Below are 19,742 nucleotides of genomic sequence, written 5' to 3'. Positions count from 1 at the left end.
GGGCTGAGTGACAGGGCCTCGGGCCACTCCTCTTCTCCGCAGGCTCTGCGCGCCCAGGTCCGCCGACGCTGGCCTGGCCGAGCCGTTTCCTTGGCAACAGCGCTTTCGCGGGCTTGACCTAATAACCTTGACCTGAGTGTACCTGGTCCTTTGTTGCCCTGGCAGTGAAGATTTCCTGCCGTCAGACCATCCCTGAGAATCATAATAATCGTAATAACCGATGACTGTGTGGTTTCCAACAGTGTTTTAAAAAAAACTACGTAACTCCCCATTACGAGTCTTGAAATGAGGGTAGTGAATCGGACCAGCTTTTTAAAAAACGAAATAGAATAGAAAATGCCAAGTAATCTCGAGTAGTAAGGTAAGTATTATTTTTGTGAAACCTTTGTTTCAATTGTATATATTTATACGTGTATATACTGGCTTATCAAAAAAATATTTTTTTTGTCCCACGGTGGGTATGCTCTGTGGGTAAAAGTTTGAAAATCACTTGTAAAGCACATTGCACAATTATTGTTTCATGTAATTAGTGCAACCACCCTGTGACCTTGTCTCCTTATTCAGTTTTTTGGATGAATAAACGGGTTCAGCAAGATAAAGCAACAAGGCAGAAAGTGATGGAGGTGCGACTCAAACCAGAATTGTTTGAGCCAGAACCCCACGTCCTTTCTGTCACTGACTGCCAGAGTTCCTAGCAAAGTCCTCAGGCTAGAAATCGGGGTCGCTGGGATTCTGGGTCTGCTCTGGCCCCCCAGCACAAAGCTCTTGCTTCCCTCCCTCGGGAGCCCCCCTCCGTAGCGTAAATGGGACATCACCATCAAGGCTGGCCTCAGGGGGAAACCTTCCATGTTGAATCCAGTGCAGCCTTTCTTTGGGCCTCATCAATCAGGACATCAAAAGTATTATTTGTGAGATTCTACAGGTGCTCAGTATATTTTTAAGTTTAGGTTTGCAGGCCCAGACTGATCTACACGTTGGTCTTTCAGGAGTCAACATTGTAAAAATAAGGAGGTCTGCCTCACCTGGGGATGTTGGATCAGGGCTGGCCTACTTTCTACATCTGAACATAGTGGGAGAAGGCCCTGGAGGGCAGGACCTTTTTGTCTGGGGCCGGGGAGGGGACCCTGATTTCTAGCCTGAGGACTTTGCTAGGAGCTCTGGCAGTCAGTGACAGAAGGGACGTGGGGTTTTGGCTCAAACAATTCTGGTTTGAGTCCCACCTCCATCACTTTCTGCCTTGTTGCTTTATCTTGCTGAACCCGTTTATTCATCCAAAAAACTGGAATAAGGAGACAAGGTCACAGGGTGGTTGCACTAATTACATGAAATAATACACGTGCAACATGCTTTACAAGTGATAGCCGGGGAGGGGATGGCCACGAGAGCCACAACACCCCTACCCCTAGAGATCCTGTGGCTCTCATGGCCAGATAAGATGAGAACAGGAAGCAGTAGGTGAGAACGGCAAAGAGGAGGTAGTCTGGACAGACGCTGGGGATTGTAGGTACCCTTAGGTTTCTGTTTCTTGTGGTGTATTGTGGGGCTGGCCGGGTCCGTTCCAAGGCTCTGGGTCACATGAGTGTACCTGGTGCTTTAAATCCATCTGCTTACGGAGGAGTTGCATGCTGCCTTGTCCCGCACTACCACATCTCTGTTCTCTCATCCTGGCTCAAACCCTAAGCTTCATACTAGGGTTAAGGGGTGGAAAAACAACCAATTTTAAAATGTTTCCCTCTAATAAGTGTAAACTTATTTAGTTTTGAATTGTTTCTTTTCACTGTACGTATGACTCCATTGTTTTCTCTTTTCCCAGCCCTGTGAGTGAAATAGTAAAATAAATTAATTAATAATCCAGGACAAAATAGATGAGGATCACCTTGCTCCTGTCACCCAGGGCCCTGGCCTGCCCCAGCTCTATGAAATGGGACCCTGACCCGGCGCCCACGGTGCCTTGGTTTATCCTCCTCATCACTTGGGCTTCTTGTTCTTGACCTTCCTGTGCCAGGGTGCCTGTTTTTCTTTGCTCTGTGTTTGTCATTTCGTGAAGGTCATGTCATTATGATTGCAACTTGGATACAGTGCCTTTTGGCTTTTGTCAAGAGGGCCAAACAAAGTTAGAAAGGAAGGAAAGATAGGTCTCCGAGAAACATGGCGAGAATCAAGCTCCCCTGCCCCATGCCTCTCCCCACTGCGCTAGTTACTTTAACCGCCTGAGTGTTACGGTCCCAGTGAGTGGAACACAGGCCCAGGCACGGCGGAGCCGTGCAGACAGAGCCCTGGCTCCGCAAGGAGACCCCTGTTGTTGGCCCTTCTTAGTGAGGTGGTTGGCGGGTCTCCACCGGCACTATCTAGAGCTCGTCTCATTTAGGCCAGGCGCTCTCTCAGCGTGGATTTTGGCTTCCTCCCCAGCACTGCCGAACCAGGCGGTCTTCCTGGTGAGATGACTTGGATACGGTGTTTGTGTGGGTGTAGCCGAACAATAGCTTCAGTAGAAACCTGCTAATGGCAAAGGAAGGGGAGGTGTGTTAAGCAGGAAGCGTTTCTAGGGAGATTCTTTGTCCACCTCTTTCTCCGTTCAGGGTGTCGGCCTAGGGTGCCCAGGGAAGAGACAGGACCTTGAAATGAATCTCTTTCTGCATGTGAGGCCCAGAGCCACTCACCATCCTGAGGGCGGGGCCAGAGCCTCCAGTGGGCTCCGTGTGAGACTTCCACAAGTGTGATTCGCAGTGCACCTTAGCATGCTGAAGGTTCTAGAGGTCGTGAGGCGTGGAAACCTGTTCCTCACCCTTGCTTGACCTAGCCGTTAGGCAGAACAGCAGTGTGGGCCCTGCTCTGAGTGAGACGGTCGTTCAGAGTCCACTGCACTCGCGCGTAGTTTCCCCCGCCCGCCCCCATCAGAACCCGTCAGAGCTGTTGCCTGTTCAGGACTCTACTGGCCATCAACTGAAGTGTGGAGCGTCGTTCTTGTCACCGAAGCCCAAACATCAGGACGTGGGCTTGACACGCGGAGGGCGGGGAAAGTGCTTCAGAAGCGGCTAGAGGTGGTGCTTGTGCAGCATTGTAACCGGACTAAAGGCCACAGAATTGTTCTCTTTAAATGGTTAAAACCATGTGAATTTCACCTCAATAAAAAAAAAACCAGAAACCTAACTGTTTTATGTGTGAGGCACTTCTAACCGTGGAACCGGAGACTGGAGATCTGAAGGGAACGTGCTTGTCTCCGGTTGGGGGACAGGGTATGGCTGGTCCTCTCTTCTAGTCAAGGAACTCTCAGTTCACGAAGGCACTGCTTTTTCTTTTCCTTTTTTCTTTTTTTTAAATTTTTACTACCACTACAACTGCTACTACTACTATTGAGACTGACATCATTTTTTTTTTTAATTTTTATTTATTTATTTATTTATTTATGGCTGTGTTGGGTCTTTGTTTCTGTGTGAGGGCTTTCTCTAGTTGTGGCAAGCGGGGTCCACTCTTCATCGCGGTGCGCGGGCCTCTCACTATCGCGGCCTCTGTTGTTGTGGAGAACAGGCTCCAGACGCGCAGGCTCAGTAGTTGTGGCTCACGGGCCCAGTTGCTCCGCGGCATGTGGGATCTTCCCAGACCAGGGCTCGAACCCGTGTCCCCTGCCAATGCAGGCAGATTCTCAACCACTGCGCCACCGGGGAAGCCCGGCACTGCTTTTTCTTCATCATTCGTCCTTAGAACCACTTTGTGAATCTTTCATATTCTCACTTTGCCTTCCAAAGTGGTATACTGAGTGTTCATTACGTGCTAAATAAGGTTTTGTTGTGTTTTATAATTAAGGATAGTTGGTGCATCCGAGTTATCCGAGGTTGGCAAGCAGCTGGGGAACTGCAGCCGTAAAGTCAGCAATAATGATTTCCAGAAAGAGGACAAGAATGTCCTCTCACACTTGCATTGGCTTTTTTCCAGCACTGCCCTAAGCCCCCTGTCCTTTCAATCTAAGGGTTACAAGGCTTTGAGGAGTGCTGCTTTGGGACCGGGAAGGTTGGTCTTTAAGACAGAAGGAATAAGGCATCGAAGGTTCCACTATTTCTCTATTTCCAAGCAATAGTTTCCTAAAATGGGACTACCTGTTACTAGTCCTGCCTAAAATATCTTCCACGTGTTATTTCTCCAACTGAAACGAGATTCACAGTTCACCCTCTCACTCAGACTGGTGTGGCTGGTGGAGTCCAGTGCACCAGGCTGGCCTGGGCCCGCGGGGTGTGACCTGCAGCGCAAACGGGCTGGGAAGGCGCAGTCAGCGCTTAAGCGGTCGGAGGGATTCAACTGGGACGCAGCACACGGTGACCCGCAGGGGCGCACACGGGAACGCGGGGGAGCCTTTCACAGGACAGGCGGACGGGGTCGGGGCACGTGGGGATGCTGGGAAAGGGCTGCTGGAACGGGGACTGCAAATACCCGGGAGATAAAAATCTATAGAACTTGATGTTTGGACCAGCACTAGGACAAGATAAACCCCATTTAAGACCTTCCAGAGACCACGTGGAAGTCTGCAGGAACAGCTCAGTTCTGGTTGCTACTGGTTCTCTTTACTCCACACATTCTCTGCATATGAAAAGATTTAAGTGTTGGTGAGGAGGGTGTGACTGACTGGGAAATGCACTTGCGCCCGACCCAGAGCAGAGTGGAGTAGGTGGTGCATTTATTTTTAACCTTAAAGACTTCTGGCCACTGTACTAAAACATCCTCAGAAGACAGTTTTAATGGTACATAAACCAAGGCTTGTCCAGTTTCCAGGGTTCTACAGAAGTGCAGTTATGGTTTTGGGTTTTTTTTCCAGTTATGTTTCAAATTCTTGGAACCCTACAGTAGAAGCACCCAGAGGTGGAGGGAATCTCAGGCATGCTTTTGTCCATCTCCATTTTGGCAGATGAGCAAAGAGGCTCAACTTGCCTAAGGTCACATGAACCTCAGGGCAGTTTGGACTTGTTCAAGAGGTCATCTCACATTCCAGGCGGATCTTCTTTCCATTTAAGTTCTGACCCTTGGTTTCCTCATCTGTAATATGGGGCAATACCTTTTTTGTAGGATGGTTACGAGGATTTAAGTTAATCTGTGTGAGGCTGGGCTTACATCAAAAGTGCTTAGTGAGGGTTAGCTATTATCATGGGCTGCAGGGGCAAGTCTAATCCTGAAATACCAGAGACCCAGACACAAACCCTAAGCGCAGGGCTATGATGTGAACCCAGCAGAGAGCAAGCAGTGGCACTGGGGGAATAGAACACCCAAATTTTAGTTCTGGCTGTAGCACCAGCCATGCTGTACGACTTGAACTTTTTCACGGAAATTAATCTTCCACAGTGAAAGTATAGAGAAATTTCTTCTGGAAGAAACCGTACAGGCACGTGGTGGGCAGGCTAACCGTATCACCAGGCAGAAAGGACTAGACAGCCCCCACAGACAAGGGAGAAGGGGATAGATACAGGCTCTGGCCTGCAGTCAAGTTCGTCCAAGGCTCAGCATGATTCACTCGTGCCCCTTGGCTTCTCCCAGGGCCCCAGAATGCTATAGAAGCCAGGGGTCAAAGCACGGTGAGGAAAAAGCATAAGCTTCTCCCCATTAAGGCCAAGAAGAAAGCTGGACAGTGGGCCTGAGGGGCTGCCGGTGTTGCCAGGCTTGATAACTGTTCTTCCCTCTTCCCTTGTGTAAAGGGCGACAGGCGTGGGTGACACCAGGGGTTTCACTTTGTTAGGAAACCAAGACAGCTTGAACTTTCTACTGGATCAGTTGGGCAGAAGTAGACAAATCTAACCTCAAAGCAAACTCAGTAGCTTGGTCCCAATGTAGTTTAGATGTTTATATATTTTCCTCTTCCCAAGTGTTAGGGAAGAAAAACCAGAGCTACTAAAAACCTGCCAGGCTGCCGGGGGGAGGAGTGTGGGAGACCCACTGGCAGGCTTTGAGCGCAGGCCCCAATACAGCGCATGTGGTGCGCAGGAGGCCCTGCTCCACTACTGCTAACGGTGTCAGCTGCTGCCCCAGGCAGGCTGGGGATGGGGTGGGCGACTCCCTTAGTTTTGCCCCCTGGTGTAGCCGCCCACGCCCACCCTCACCCTCCGAGGCCAAACACAAAGGGCTGCCCAACACCCAGGTTTTATTGTTTCCACTTTATTGCTCAAGCACAGAACTTGAGGCGAGCCTGTACCTTCAGCAAGTGCAGGGAAGAGGCTGAGGGGGTGGGACACGCCTGGCTGAGAAGGGACACTGACGGGAGGGGGCACAGGGGTGGTCACTATGACACCAGAAGGCAGTAGCAGCCACACCACCTGGGGCGAGGAAAGGAGAGAGAGGTAACGGGCACAGCAGTGCTTCCCATGCCCCTAGCACCCACGTCCGTGAGGAGGAACCGGGAGGGGAGGGGCTGTCCAGGGGTCCCCCCTCCACCCGGCCTCGTCAGACCTCACATCCCTACCGCGCGCCCCCTTCTACCACCTGAAAGACGGACAGAGAAGACAGAGGAAGCAAAATAAATAACGTTCTCGTGAGTGTGCGTGTGGAGGGACATTCGTTCACGTGGACTGGGGGAAGGAAGGGGGGTGACACCACCTAAAATGACCCCCCGACCTCCATCCCCCAGCCTGCTCCTTTCCCCCTTCCCTCAAAGCCACCATCGAACCCGATAGAAAAATAAAGGTCTAATTCACTCAAAGTTCTTCAGTTTTTACAAAACTAACAGGGTGGAGTAGGGCAGGGAGGCGGGGGCAGGCAGCCGGGGGCAGGGCTGGGCGGGGCTAGGCTTCCGCCTCCACCTGAGGCTGGGCCCCTGCCACGTCGTTCTGCTCGTCCTTCATCTCCTTCATCTCCGCGTCAGCGGGCTGCTCTCCCGCAGCGACCGTGGCCTTGGCCTGCGAGAAGGGAGAGGGGGAAGGGGGTGAATTCCAGTTCTCGTTTGCCCCCTGACGATAAAGGTGACTCTTACCCACATCCCCACTCTCACCTGCCCGCACCCAAGTGATCACCTAGCACACGCACACTAGGTGTCGTCTGTACCCAGAAATACTCACGGCCAAGTTAAAAAAAAAAAAAAAACTAACTGCTAACAGAATTATAGGGACACAGCAATGCCCTTTCGATGTGCGACCTGAAGATACACCTGCTCATGTACAAAATTATGAATTCACTTTATTGCAACACTGTATAAAACTCTACTTGTCCATGGCAGCTACTACCACATGTGCCTACTGAACACTTTAAATACAGCTAGTTCAAAACAATTTAAGTATAAAATACACATTGGATTTTGAAGGCTTAATCTGAAAAAATTAGAAATGCAATTTAAAAAATTACATGTTGCAATATTTAGATACCTTGGGTGAATTAAATATTAAAATTAATTTCACCTATTTTACTTTTTGTTTATAACACAGCTATTAGAAAATTTAAAATTCCAAATATAATTTGCATTATATTTCTATTAGTGCAGGTTTAGAACACTGGGAGACTAAGAAATCGGGACCTGGGTAAGTAAGATATGACACATCCACACAGTGGAAGACTACGTGAGCCTAAGAACGAACGTGAAAGCTCTTTCACACGTTGATGTAAAATAAGCTTCTAGGTATGACGTGAAGAAAGCCTGATGCACAAAGTAGTAGGCAGAGCCCACCGCCTGTCGCCAGGGATCACTGTCTGTCCCGCCAGCACACTGGGTGGGGGAGGGAGCCTTTCCACTACACGTTCTGTGCAGTCTGAATTTAACCACGTTCATGCATTACCTATTTAAACCTCAGTTTCTAAAACCTGAGTTTTCAACAGGCACAGAGAATGTAGGCTGGGGAGACCATCAGAGCAGCCAACTCCTGACACAGGGGGCCGGACGGGGAAACCCGGGCTGCTGCTCCAGGCTTCCAGGGTCGGCACAGACAGGCACAGAGGGCCCGCCCCAGCTGGGCTGGGCTGGGGACGGGGACGAAGGGATGCCTCTGTCCCCGTCGTCCACCCTAACCGCTCCCCGGCCCCACCCTCACCTTGCTCTCCTCCCCAGCCAGCCTCTCAAACATGTTGGCATAGAGCTTCTTCTCCCGTTCGAGCTGCTTGCGGATCCGCTGCTGGCAGACGGCCAGCTGGGCCTTGGCGGCTTTGTTGCTGGGGTAGAGCTGCAGGAGCTTCTGGAAATCAGCCCGTGCCAAGTCAAAGTCGTTCACCGCCAGGTGGGCCTCTCCCCGGCGGAAAAGGCCCTTCTCGTTGCTGCTGTCCAGTTCCAGGGCCTGAGACACAGGGAGCACACAGCAGCAAGACCTCAGATCCTGCAGCTTCTCTGGCCAGCACTGGGTTCCCGAGGCAGCCCTCAGCAGGATGAGGCCCCACCCCAGGAAGAACGAGCCTTGGGCACCACACGGAAAGGACCAAGGTCTAGGAAGGCACCTCATTTAGTCCAAGAGGCAGACAGGGAAGACAGGTCTTTAGATGAAAGAGAAGAACCTGTGACATTTCCATGCTCTTTTTTTTTTTTTTTTTTTTTTGGCCGTGCCATGTGGCTTGTGGGATCTTAGTTCCCCGATCAGGGATGGAACCTGTGCCCCCTGCAGTGGAAGCACAGTCTTAACCACTGGACCAGCAGGGAAGTCCATCTCTTTAGACTAAAGTGGGTGCGTAGGAGGGAGAGGCAAAGAGCCGGGGAGGAGAGAACACGGAGCCGGTCCTTCCATCCAGTGTTTCTGCCCGCCGCTGTGCCACTGCCTCCGACCACTAAGGCCAAGCCACTCGCTTCCCACCGCCCTGCCTCTGGGCCCTGCACCTGAGAGCCCCACGGCTCCATCCTGCTACCTCTGCCCTAGTCACTGCGGGCAAGTTCCAGACACGCCGGCAGCTCGCCCAAGCCTGCCCGTGAACACTGCCCTCGCTCTCTCACCTTATTACAGTTTTCAATGGCAGCCGAGAAGGCTTGCAGCTTCAGATGACACATGGCCAGGTTGAGGTGGGAGGCCAGCCGAAGGGCCTGCGCCTTCTGTGCGTCCTCATTAGAGAAACTCGACTCGAATTCCAGCCAGGACACGGTCTTCTTGTACTGCAGCAGAGCTTGCTTGTACTTGCCTTCCTGGAATGGGAGGGAGGCTCAGGCACCCGGCACAGCGTTGGTGGCCCCAAGCTGTCGTACCCTGTAGACACCGGTGACCCACAGGCGTGAGCAAGTCCTGCCCCGCCCAACCCCTACCGCCGGCTTGACCAGGCAGCTCGGATCCACCTGGTGACAGCTGCAGGTGCCAGCATGTCCACTCCTCGAGAGCGTCCTCAGGACCACGCTGCAGGCTCACCTTGAAGTACATGGTGCCCCGCTCCTTCACTATAGTGCTCTGCTCCAGCTTCTCCTCTGAACTCATCTCCCAGGACTCCTTGGCCTGCCGTACCCCAAGGGAGACACAAAGTTGCCAGCGCCCCAGGGAGTCACGTCCAGGGTGGGACCTGACTTCAGGGTAGGGAAGACCTTGAACAAACTCACCTTCTCAAAACTCTTGAGCTGTACTTCATACTTCAGCTCAGCATTTGGTGGGATCTGGAACTTTTCCTTCCCAACACTGCCAAAAGCATAGCTGTGGGGCAGGAAAACGCTAGGTCATCTCAGCAGCACTTAACCTGCTCCACACTGAAAGGGCTTCCTGTTTCCTGCAAAGTACCTCCTCATCGCTTCAGTCTTGGTTCAGATGTTTCCTGCTTGGCAAAATCTTCCCTGACCTCTTCACACAATTCCTTGGGCTCTTACTTAACATGTTGCAAATCTTTCTAATAACTCACATTACACACGGGCACGATTACTAATTTAAATGGTACCCCACAGAGCAATGAGTCACTAGAAGGTGGCAACAGTATCTCCGAATAACTAAGGATTTTCAGCACTGTGTCCGGCACACGGTAGGTGTGTTTCAATAAATACAGTTAATGACTGAATGAACAGAAGATGAAAATCTTCATGTCACTAGAAAAGAGAAGCTGTAGCAGCATGACTGAAAACGTCAGGTTTGGATTCAAGGAGATCGTGATGGTGTGCGTGCAGGGTGCCCAGAGCACAGTGACTGTAAACAGGGGAGGCGTACAAAAGGCCGGTTACACGACTCACTGTGGACGAGTAGATCTGACCTTGGTGCACCCACCTGTTGTACAGCCTGCCGCATCTGGGCCAAAGTGTACCTCACCTGGGCTTGAGATACACGATGGAATGTTCTCCTTTTTCCATGCGCTGAATGGCTTTCTCCAGCCCACAAGGCAGATCCACGCTCTCCCCCTCGCCGACCTCAAAGCGGAGCTCCCGGCGGTCAAAGATCTGGTCCTTGTAGTACCCTTCCAGCGCAACTGGCGTGAAAGACAGGTGACGTACCAGGGGCGTAAGCAGGCAGGAGACCGAGGAAGGATGCTGCCGCAGCCGCCCCCATTGCCTCGTCACCTCCTGCTCCCCAAACGCCCTTCGGCGTTCTCAGACGTGGAGGAGTGTGAGGAGGATGTGGTTCAGCCCCCCACTTCACAGAGAAGCCACTCAGGGCGTGCGCACCAGAACCTGACCGAAACCCCGCACTGCCCCACCTCACCCTCCACGAGGGCGCCATCGTTGGGCTTGGCGTGGCCTTCCCCCCGAGCCCGGATTCTCCTGATGATTCCGCCGTCTTCTTCGTCCGTCAGGTCCTCTCCCTTGAACTCAAACAACTCCACCTGTGGGACAAGGTGTGAGGGGTCACAGCTCCGCTCTCGCTCGGAGGGGTCCCTGGTAAATGCCAGAGCGGGTCTGACGGCGAGGGCAGCGACAGCAGGAGTGGCCCAAGTGGCAGTTTTGCCAGGTTCTTGGGAGCTGCCCTGGCTCAGCTGTGGCAGACGCGGGCAGGCCGCAGGGTTCACTTCAGCTCAGGAGATCGCTCTGTGCACTCACCACTCTTGTACGGTGTGCTCTCCAGACAGTCCCAACCCAGCTACTTGACAAGCTCAGCCCGACGGGCGTCAGGAGCAACCCAACACCTCTCACCTGCCTTCCCAACATTCCCCCGGCATCCGCTTGGTAGGGCTCAACCACCTTCAGGTGTGAACGCTGTCAAGTTCCAGCTCCTCAGCAAAGGTTTTCCTCCCCGCCCCCGGCCCACGCAGCAGGCATCTCTTCCCTCCTCTTATCTCCGGAGCGCCAATATTCTCTGCTGTCAGTCACCACTCTATGCAGATTATGACCTCCTGATCCCTTTCAGTTAGGACCCATCTCCTGTGGGCACCGCTCCAGAGATAAACAAGCCTCCAGCCCTCACCCTGCTGCTTCGAGCCTGAAAAGGGGTGCGTGCCTACCTCTTCCCACCTGAACCCTCATCACTGACCACTTTCTGGCAGCAGCAGGTTACACGCATGGCAGAGCTAGCCGCTCTCTCCATTCCTCCCCTTCCCCCGAGGGCAGGCCCTCAGCCTTGGCTACATTGTCTCCGAGAGGCAGGAAGCGCTGGAGGGCAGCCAGGCCCTGGGCTGAGACAAGGCTGGCTCTTTGCCTTGCTCGCTGTGGCCACTCACCTCGAACACAAGCGTGGCGTTGGGAGGGATCTTGGGAGGGCTGCCCGCCGAACCATAGGCATATTCTGGCTTGCAGGTGATGTGGCACACTTCCCCCACCTTCATGGTCGCTACAGCAATATCCCAAGCCTTGATGACCTCCCCTGTAGGTACAGAAAACAAACAGATCGGGACTTCCCTGGTGGCGTAGTGGTTAAGAATCCGCCTGCCAATGCAGGGGACACGGGTTCGAGCCCTGGTCCGGGAAGATCCCACATGCCGCGGAGCAACTAAGCCCGTGTACCACAACTACTGAGCCCGTGCTCTAGAGACCACGAGACACAACTACTGAGCCCACGTGCCACAACTACTGAAGCCTGTGCTTTGCAACAGGACAAGCCACCGCAGTGAGAAGGACACGCACCACAACGAAGAGTAGCCCCCGCTCGCCGCAACTAGAGAAAGCCCGCGCGCAGCAACAAAAACCAACACAGCAAAAAATAAATAAATAAATTTATTGGGGAAAAAAAAAAAAAGAAAGAAAGAAAAGAAAACAAACAGGTTCTCCTTGGCAGGGATCTGACTCTGAGTTCAAACAGTGGCCCCAGAGACTTACTGTCCCATGCCCAAGGGGAAGCTGGACACTCTTTAGAAATGGGACCAGGAAGGTAGAAAACCTGCTTACAGACCACTTAAAAAAAAAAACAAAAACCACTCAACTCTGGAACAAAGCGGTTCAAGAAAACAAGGCAGTCCATCCTTGAAGAGGAAGCCAGGCGTTCAGAGGTGATCAGGGGAATGAGAGATAAAAATCAATACAGTTCCAGGACTTCCCTGGTGGCGCAGTGGTTAAGACTCGGCGCTCCCAATTCCGGGGGCCTGGGTTCGATCCCTGGTCCTCGAACTAGATCCCACATGTATGTCGCAACTAAGAGTTCACATGCCACAACTAAGGAGCCGGCAAGCTGCAACTAAGGAGCCCGCCTGCCACAACTAACATCTGATGCAGCCAAGGAAATAAATAAATAAAAATTAAAAAAAAAAAAATCAACATAGTTTCAGGACAGTGGAAACAAAAAAAAAGAAAAAATTAAGATTGTAACAAACCCTTTGTCTTTGAACTCCTCAGAATACTGTTTCTGCTTGTGACAGCTCACACACCCCGATCCCACCAGCCCGCTAACCATGCCCACCTTTCCCCAGGTCGAAGGAGAATCTGTCCTTGCGGTCCAGGCTGGAGTCAAACTTGGTGCCATCAAGCAGCCAGCCCGTGTAGTGGACAGAGACTCGGTCCCCGATCATGGGCATCTCCGTGCCTGTGCCCTCTCGCTTGATGACCTGGAGGAAGGGGAGAAGGTGAGCACCTGGGGATGGACGCAGAGGCGCCATGACTACCCGCACGCCTCTGACCAGAACGTAGTAAACAGACTCTTCTGCCTCCTTGTAAGTAACTCGACGAACCCGTCATCAAATGACTCTGCTGTGGAGCTTGGTTAGAACCAACTGACCTCCCTGTCTTCCACTACGACGTGACTTGGTGTGAAACACTGGAGACAAAACAACACCTGAGTTCAAGTTTTTGCCGTATGCTCGCGTACAAGTCACTTTCACTCTCCAGACCTTATTTGTGAAGTAGTAATCATAATCCCTATCAGAGTTGTTACAGGACTAAACTGGTGAAAGACTGAATAATTATCAGCAACAAAAGGAAAAGTATTTATGCTACGTTTCCTCATTCTTCCTAAACATCTGTCATCAGATCAGGATCTAGTTTAGACAGAAAAGAGGAATATGAATAATGAAAAGAACAGGAGCAGTCCAGGAGAGGTAAAAGCAACCACCAGGTTACAGGTGAGCCCGGGCTCTCAACCAGGCCCTAACCTCTGACTTGGGACTTGAGCATTCGTGACTGGTAGGCTACTGAAGTCCTGGGTTTCAGGGCTAGACTATTTCCCAGGAACTTCTAAGACTCTTGCTTCTGTTCTTTACCATTTATAAAAGGTGGCTCTGTGGGCTCCCTGGTACGTGTGTGGTCACCCTCTAAGGGAAAGCTTCCACGATGGAATGGATGTGGACTTGAATAGCAATAGAAAAGGAAAGGGGAAGGAGTGGAGAATCAAAGAGGAAATGAGTCTCCCTGGAAGCCGCGTGCCCACTGGGAGAGCAGCCAGGTGCGTTCTGCACCAGCTAAGAGCGCCCCGAGGTCTCGAGCTCGCCCAGGGCACACGCGCACGTGGGGCTGAGCAGTGGGAAGCCAGGAGGAGAGACGCTGGGTGAGAACAGGGCACGAATCCGAGCTAGGATTTCGCTATCCTGGACAGCGCAGAACCAGCTCCGAACCGCGGCCCGCTGTCCCGACGTGGGTCAAGATGCCCCGCTGCCTGGGTCCCAGACCCCTCCCCTGGCTCCTCGGGCGGTAACACGGTTTCGGGCTCCCAAGCAGAGCACCTCCTCCCAGCCCCGCACCCCGCGCTCAGGAAGGCCCGGGGAGGGGGGGTGAACTACAGGTCCCGGCATGCACCGGGGCGGGGGGGAGGGGACAGCATGGCCGAGCGGGTGACCTAGCCGGGTCCCAGCCTTTAGAAAGGGGGTGACGAGAAGGCGGAGGGCGCCGGGTCCGCGCGCCAAGTCGCACAAAGGCCGGCAGGCCAGGAAATAACTCCTGGGACCCGCTTCGCGTCCTGGCTAATGTTTAACTGCCAGGGTCGGCGAGCTCCGCACCCCCGAGGCGCAGGCGGCCGGGGGGGCTCCCCGGCGGCGGCGGCGGCAGGGAAGGAGCCGGCCGCGAGGTCCCGGGTCGCAGAGAGGGGTGGTGCACGCCGCCCGGCCCCCCGCGGCTCACGCGCCCGTCCCCCCGGCGCGCCCCTCCCCGCGCACGCCACGGCCGGAGCAGGCGCTGCGCTCCCGGGCCTGGGGGCCGGGGACCGGGGCTGGGGGCCGGGGACCGGGGCTGGGGGACTGGGGAGCCCTCAGCCCAGACCTCCTCCTTCCGAGCGTGTGGCCGCCCTCCCGCCCCGAACTGGCGGCCTGGCCAGCAAGGCGGTGCGCCCGGCCACGGCTGCACGCCGCGGTCAACGGCCGGCCGGGAGGCTGCAGAGGCGGCCGTCCGAGCCCCGAGCCCCGGCCGGCCGCTGGAGCGCGGCGGCGACGGGCTCTTGGCGCCCCCCGCCGCCCCGGGGAGCCCCCCGCCCCTTACCTTAAGCACGCCCTCATCCTGCTTGGGGCTGATGTCCACCCCCTCGAGGGGCAGCGGCGCCGACTGCGCTCCGCTCTCTGCAGCCTTCGTCTCCTCGGCGGTCATCGTGCCGTTCCTCGGGCAGCGGGCGCCGGTCAGTGCGCGGCTGTGCGGGCGACCGGCCGGGGCTCGCGCACCTCTGCTCCGGCGCGGGCAGGCGCAGGAGGTGGGTCGTGGGCGGCCGGGGGAGCGATTGGTCCCACCGCCGCAGAGGGAGGGGCTGGGAGGAGCCGGGCGGCCGCGAAAGACGTGGGGGGAGAACTTTCTAGAGACGGCGGCTGGTTCGGGCTCTGGCGCTCGGGGCGCTCCTACGAAAGGTGGTTTCTGGTTCTTTCCTCCAGCCGGCCGCCTGGCCCCGCCCCGGTGCTGGGACCCTCGGACTCCCGGGCCAGCCCTCCCCCCCGCCGCGCGCTCTCCCGGCCTCCCCCGCCCGTCCCCCCGGTCTAACCGGATTCTTCCAGATCCTTCTCGATCCTCCGCAGCGTCCGACGCCGCGCCGCCGGACGTGGGCGCCGCGCGTGCGTCTCCCCGGCCCGAGACGCGGGCGGCCGGCCTCCCCGCTTGGCTGGGCGCGCGTGCTGAACGCAGAGCGAGCGGAGAGCGTTACCCGGGCGCGCGGGGCCGGGGAGGCGACCGGGTGTCCCCGGAGTGGGGCCGGCGTGCGCCTGGGGCCCGGCGAAGTGCTGCGAGCTGCCCGTTTGCAGGAAATGGCGCGCGTGGTAAAGGGGCCTTCCCCGACAATAATAAAACTGAAAACCTAAAAACGGTTTCAGCTTACGAAGAAAGCCATTCCACCTTACTGAAAACCCATGGGAAGAAATATTTTCTTAATACTGGGTTCCAGGTGATTCTGGACTTCCTGTGGCAAGCAGAGCGTCTGCGCGGTGGGCCAACGCACCGCAGCGCCTAGTTACCCAAACAATAGCCTTTTGACAAAAAGATCCGTGTAGGGAGGGTCTTGATTTTGCTTTAGCACTTAACCCCAGCTTGGCATAGTTCCTGATGCGTGGTATCAAATAGTTATCGGCTGCATGAATTTGTATTCCAATAATAATAATAACTTTTTTTGGAGCCCTCGCTGTGTGCTTGGCGCTGTTCTGTGTGCTACGCAAACTGTCCTGTTTAGGTAGGCAACCAAAAGGGCTACTGCAGAGGAAATTTCAATACCATAACGTAACTGGGAAATTCATCGTAGTCTTTTCTGTTGGAACTCGGCTGGAAAGGGATGCAGGAGAAATAAAACCGTTTCTTCCAGTGATTTACAGCAAATGTATTTACCCTTGACTAAGTCTCGCTGGCTGACTGGGGATACCCTCAGAGGACATGGGGGGTTGACTCACTAAAGGCTGTCTATTTCTTTTCTACACTGTCCTTAGTAGGGTGAGAAGTAACAGTGCCAAGGCCTTCCAAAACTCCAGGGGACAGGGATGGTGGGTAAGGTGCTGGCTTGCTGCCTTGGCAGTTATGTTGCTGTTGGCTCCTGCACCTGCGTCTGGCTGATTTCTCTGTGTGTGTGCTGGTTTCTTTTGATGCTGGGGCCATTGGGTATTATCTGGCAGAACAAGTTGGGATAGAAAAAAGTTCCCTTTGGAGTAATGCTTTTCTGCATCTTTTTCTTCGTTGGAAGCAAACAGTGTACGTATGTCTTTCAGTGTGTCAGCATATATTAATTGAGCACTGAAGATGTGCCTGCTCTTGCACGAACACATGCTGACAGTAGAAAGAGCATATGCTTCAGAGTAAGCAAGGAATTGGCTCGCCCACATGCTAACCGATTTGGGGCAGGTTATGGGGATGGTAACACCTGTCAATGAGGGTAGTTGTGATGGTTACAAAGAGGGAATGTATGTCAGGTATCTAGCCCAGTGCCCACCTTCAAACGGGTGGTTAGTAAATAATGGTCGTTATTCTAATGCGATGAGTGTATGGTGAGATAGGGACAAAGTGCTAAGAATACAGAGGTCTGTAAGAGGGGAAAACCCTGTGGAGGGGAAAGGGGAAGGACCAGAGGGAAAGGTTTCCAGGGAGGGAGTGCTGAGCTCATTCCATGAGTGGTTGAGGGGCTGGGAGATGGAAGGGGGTGGGGAGGGGGCAGTAGGCACTGGGTTCTTGGATCCTAGAGCAGGACCTTATTGTTTCTAGAATTTTTTTCTAGTTATTTACATTATATTTTTCAGATTGTAAAACTTACGCACAGTCAACGTAGAAAGTACACAGGTGTTTTGTTCTTTCCCTCCTCTTCCTCATCCCTTTCCCAGCCCATTTAAATTAGTATTCCCATTAAAGATGTTTAACAACATACAGTAAGCCCCCTACATACGAACGAGTTCCGTTCTGAGAGCACATTTGTAAGTCCAGTTTGTTCGTAAGTCCAACAAAGTTAGCCTAGGTACCCAACTAACACAATCGGCTATATAGTACTGTACTGTGATCGGTTTATAATACTTTTCACACAATACATAAAAAACAAACAAAAAAATAAAACATTTTTAATCTTACGGTACAGTACCTTGAAAAGTACAGTAGTCCAGCACAACAGCTGGCACACAGGGGCTGGCATCGAGTAAACAGGCAGGAAGAGTTACTGACTGGAGGAGGGAGAGGAGGTGGGAGATGGTAGAGCTGAAGGATCGTCAGCAACAGGAGATGGAGGAAGCTGCAGTTTCACTCACGGCTGGCTGACGTTGGTGGACCGCACCTTCACAGCTTGAAGGCTCGTGTGTAGGGGCCTTACTGTAATTCTTTTCAGTGGTATCATCAGTCATTCACAATCCTCCTGGAATTCCCCCTTTGCTAGAGGAAGAGAGCACCCCCCCCCCACCATCATCCACCTTACTCTGTAGATGACCCGTGCTGTGGTTAGTTTTGTTATTGCCAGAATGAGCCTGCGGGAACTCACGTGTTACATCTCCCTAATGCCAGGCCCATCCCTCAGACACGAAGACCCTTTTTTTTTTGCCTGTGTTGGGTCTCTGTTGCTGCACGTGGGCTTTCTCTAGTTGTGGTGAGTGGGGACTACTTTTCGCTGCGGTGCACAGGCTTCTCATTGCTGTGGCTTCTCTTGTTGCGGCACGCAGGCTCAGTAGTTGTGGCTCGCGGGCTCTAGAGCACAGGCTCAGTAGGTGTGGCACATGGGCTTAGTTGCCCCAAGGCACATAGGATCTTCCCCGGACCAGGGATCGAACCCATGGACCCTGCATTGGCAGGCGGATTCTTAACCTCTGTGCCACCACGGAAGTCCCCAAGACCCTTGGTTTTAAACCCCTTGTTTTTAAAGGTGCTGTTTTGACCTTCTTAGACTGACAATGTTCTTAAACATTAAAAAAATTATGTAATATTCAGATAATTCGAGAGAATGTGAGATGAGTATGTATGTGTGTATATACATGCACATACACATGTAACATAGCAACACAATGAACTTTGGGAATATACCACCCAACCTAAGAATTAGAACATCACCAATATGATTGGTGTAAAAATGTAATACCAGAAATGTTAAGGACACTCATCATTTCTTGCTACTTTTGGTGTCTGTGGACTGAGAAAACACAAACTATACTACTGACCAAAACAGCTACTACACGTTTCATAAAACATTTATTTACTTATTTATTTTAGAGATTACAGCTCCATTTTTATGCATTTGAAAAACAGTAGACCGCTATGTGGGGTCTGCACATAGTGGAGACCTGAAGCTTCGTCACTGAACACACCATGGGTCACTGGGTGAGTTTTCCTCACCTCTGAGATGGGAATCATGATAGTGTCTATGTCACAGGATTAAATGATAAATTATTATGTGTGAAGTACTTAACGCAGTGCATGGCACATAGCAAGCAGATGAGCGGTAATGATTGTGTGTGCCATGTTTTATTTGTTCAGCCTGTTGATTGCTGGAGTATGGAGTATGGAAATGGAAGACCCCGAAGTTCCCAGCGCTCAGGCTGCAAGCTACTGACTGGTTTGGACAGGGGTTTGAGCCACTGTTTCCAGAGTAGTGCTTCTTCCTGATGTTAAATCACATCTATATTTTTTTCTCTTTAACACTCAATGATGAACCTGACTATCTAATATACTAGCTTTGATTTTTTGTCATTCCAGCAAGTCTGGGAGCCTTGTGAAGGTAAAGGCTTGGTCTTAATATTTCCTTGGGCTCCACTGTTATCTGAGCTCCGTGGGGTGAGGAGGTTGGGATATTTGGTGGTTGTCCTGCTGAAAGAAAGTAGTTTTTCCCTTCTTTTAAAAAATAAAATCTAATTTCCTGCTTCAGACTAATATATATTTTTGTTTTGCTCCTCGGGGCAATAAAAAGTAGCCCCAGTCTTCATCCTTCTGCGTTTGTGGATGAACTGAAATTTGGCTTTGGCCTCATTCATGGGAGGGTCCAGTAGCCAAGTGCCTATTTCAGCATTATTTCCAGCCTCCCCAAACTTGTGGGTGATCAGAGATCATGTGTTTGTCCAGGTCATCATATCTAATCAGCATAACTAGAACTAGGATGGCCTTTTGGGAAAAATCTTGCCCTGCATCATCCTCAGTTGAGAGTAAATGTGTATTTAATACGGTAAATAAATCGTGCTCTGCAGTGACCTCAGGAACAACCCAGCAGCTCTTACTACGGAGAAATTAAGAAATTATTGTTCCTTCAGTATAATATCAAACTTGTTAAGTGGTCTGCTAATATTTTAAAACGATTAAATTGTAATAATAATAAAAAAACTCGTATGAAAGTTCAGATTTACTCTTGTATCCCAGAAGTCCCTTCTGAGTTGGTAACATTAAGCTTTAGTCAAATACTGACTTTAATATTTACCCTTTCAGCATTTAGCCAAAACGTGTACTCAGAGCACCTCTGAGTTTACCCCTTCCCATGGGCCCTGCAGGTGGGTTGTTCAGTAGCCCTTCTCTCCAGATCAGCCTCCTCCGGGGGAACTCTTCTGGTATTTCCTTGGACTGACTGCCTCAGCTTTAATTTCCTCCTGGGTTTCTGGAAGCCCTAGCCAGGGGTGGGAGTACTCACCCAGAT

General features: G+C 52.4%; 1 protein-coding gene and 2 long non-coding RNA genes across 3 annotated transcripts; 2 read left to right on the top strand and 1 right to left on the bottom strand.

The window, feature by feature from the left end:
• The first annotated feature begins 75 nt into the window (after positions 1-75).
• LOC309610264 lies at positions 76-6,667 on the top strand. Its single transcript, XR_014233807.1, has 2 exons — positions 76-361; positions 2,580-6,667. It is a non-coding gene; the product is annotated as an uncharacterized lncRNA (long non-coding RNA).
• Positions 6,120-15,053, bottom strand: FKBP4 (FKBP prolyl isomerase 4). Its single transcript, XM_082352856.1, has 10 exons — positions 14,675-15,053; positions 12,672-12,816; positions 11,500-11,642; positions 10,548-10,668; positions 10,158-10,314; positions 9,467-9,557; positions 9,282-9,365; positions 8,879-9,064; positions 7,995-8,234; positions 6,120-6,872 (listed from the first exon to the last, which is right to left on the bottom strand). The coding sequence occupies exons 1-10, from the start codon at positions 14,777-14,779 to the stop codon at positions 6,759-6,761; spliced, it is 1,386 nt and encodes a 461-aa protein (XP_082208982.1). The 5' UTR covers positions 14,780-15,053; the 3' UTR covers positions 6,120-6,758.
• Positions 15,054-15,166: 113 nt separating this feature from the next.
• LOC309610263 lies at positions 15,167-19,446 on the top strand. The gene is made up of 2 exons (XR_014233806.1): positions 15,167-18,442; positions 18,599-19,446. It is a non-coding gene; the product is annotated as an uncharacterized lncRNA (long non-coding RNA).
• The last annotated feature ends 296 nt before the right edge of the window (positions 19,447-19,742 follow it).

This window comes from Balaenoptera borealis (genome assembly GCF_965194805.1).
Source record: "Balaenoptera borealis genome assembly, chromosome: 13".
NCBI lineage: Eukaryota > Metazoa > Chordata > Mammalia > Artiodactyla > Balaenopteridae > Balaenoptera > Balaenoptera borealis.
The sequence above is the reverse complement of the archived record's forward strand: the minus strand, read 5'-3'. Positions and strand labels throughout refer to the sequence as shown.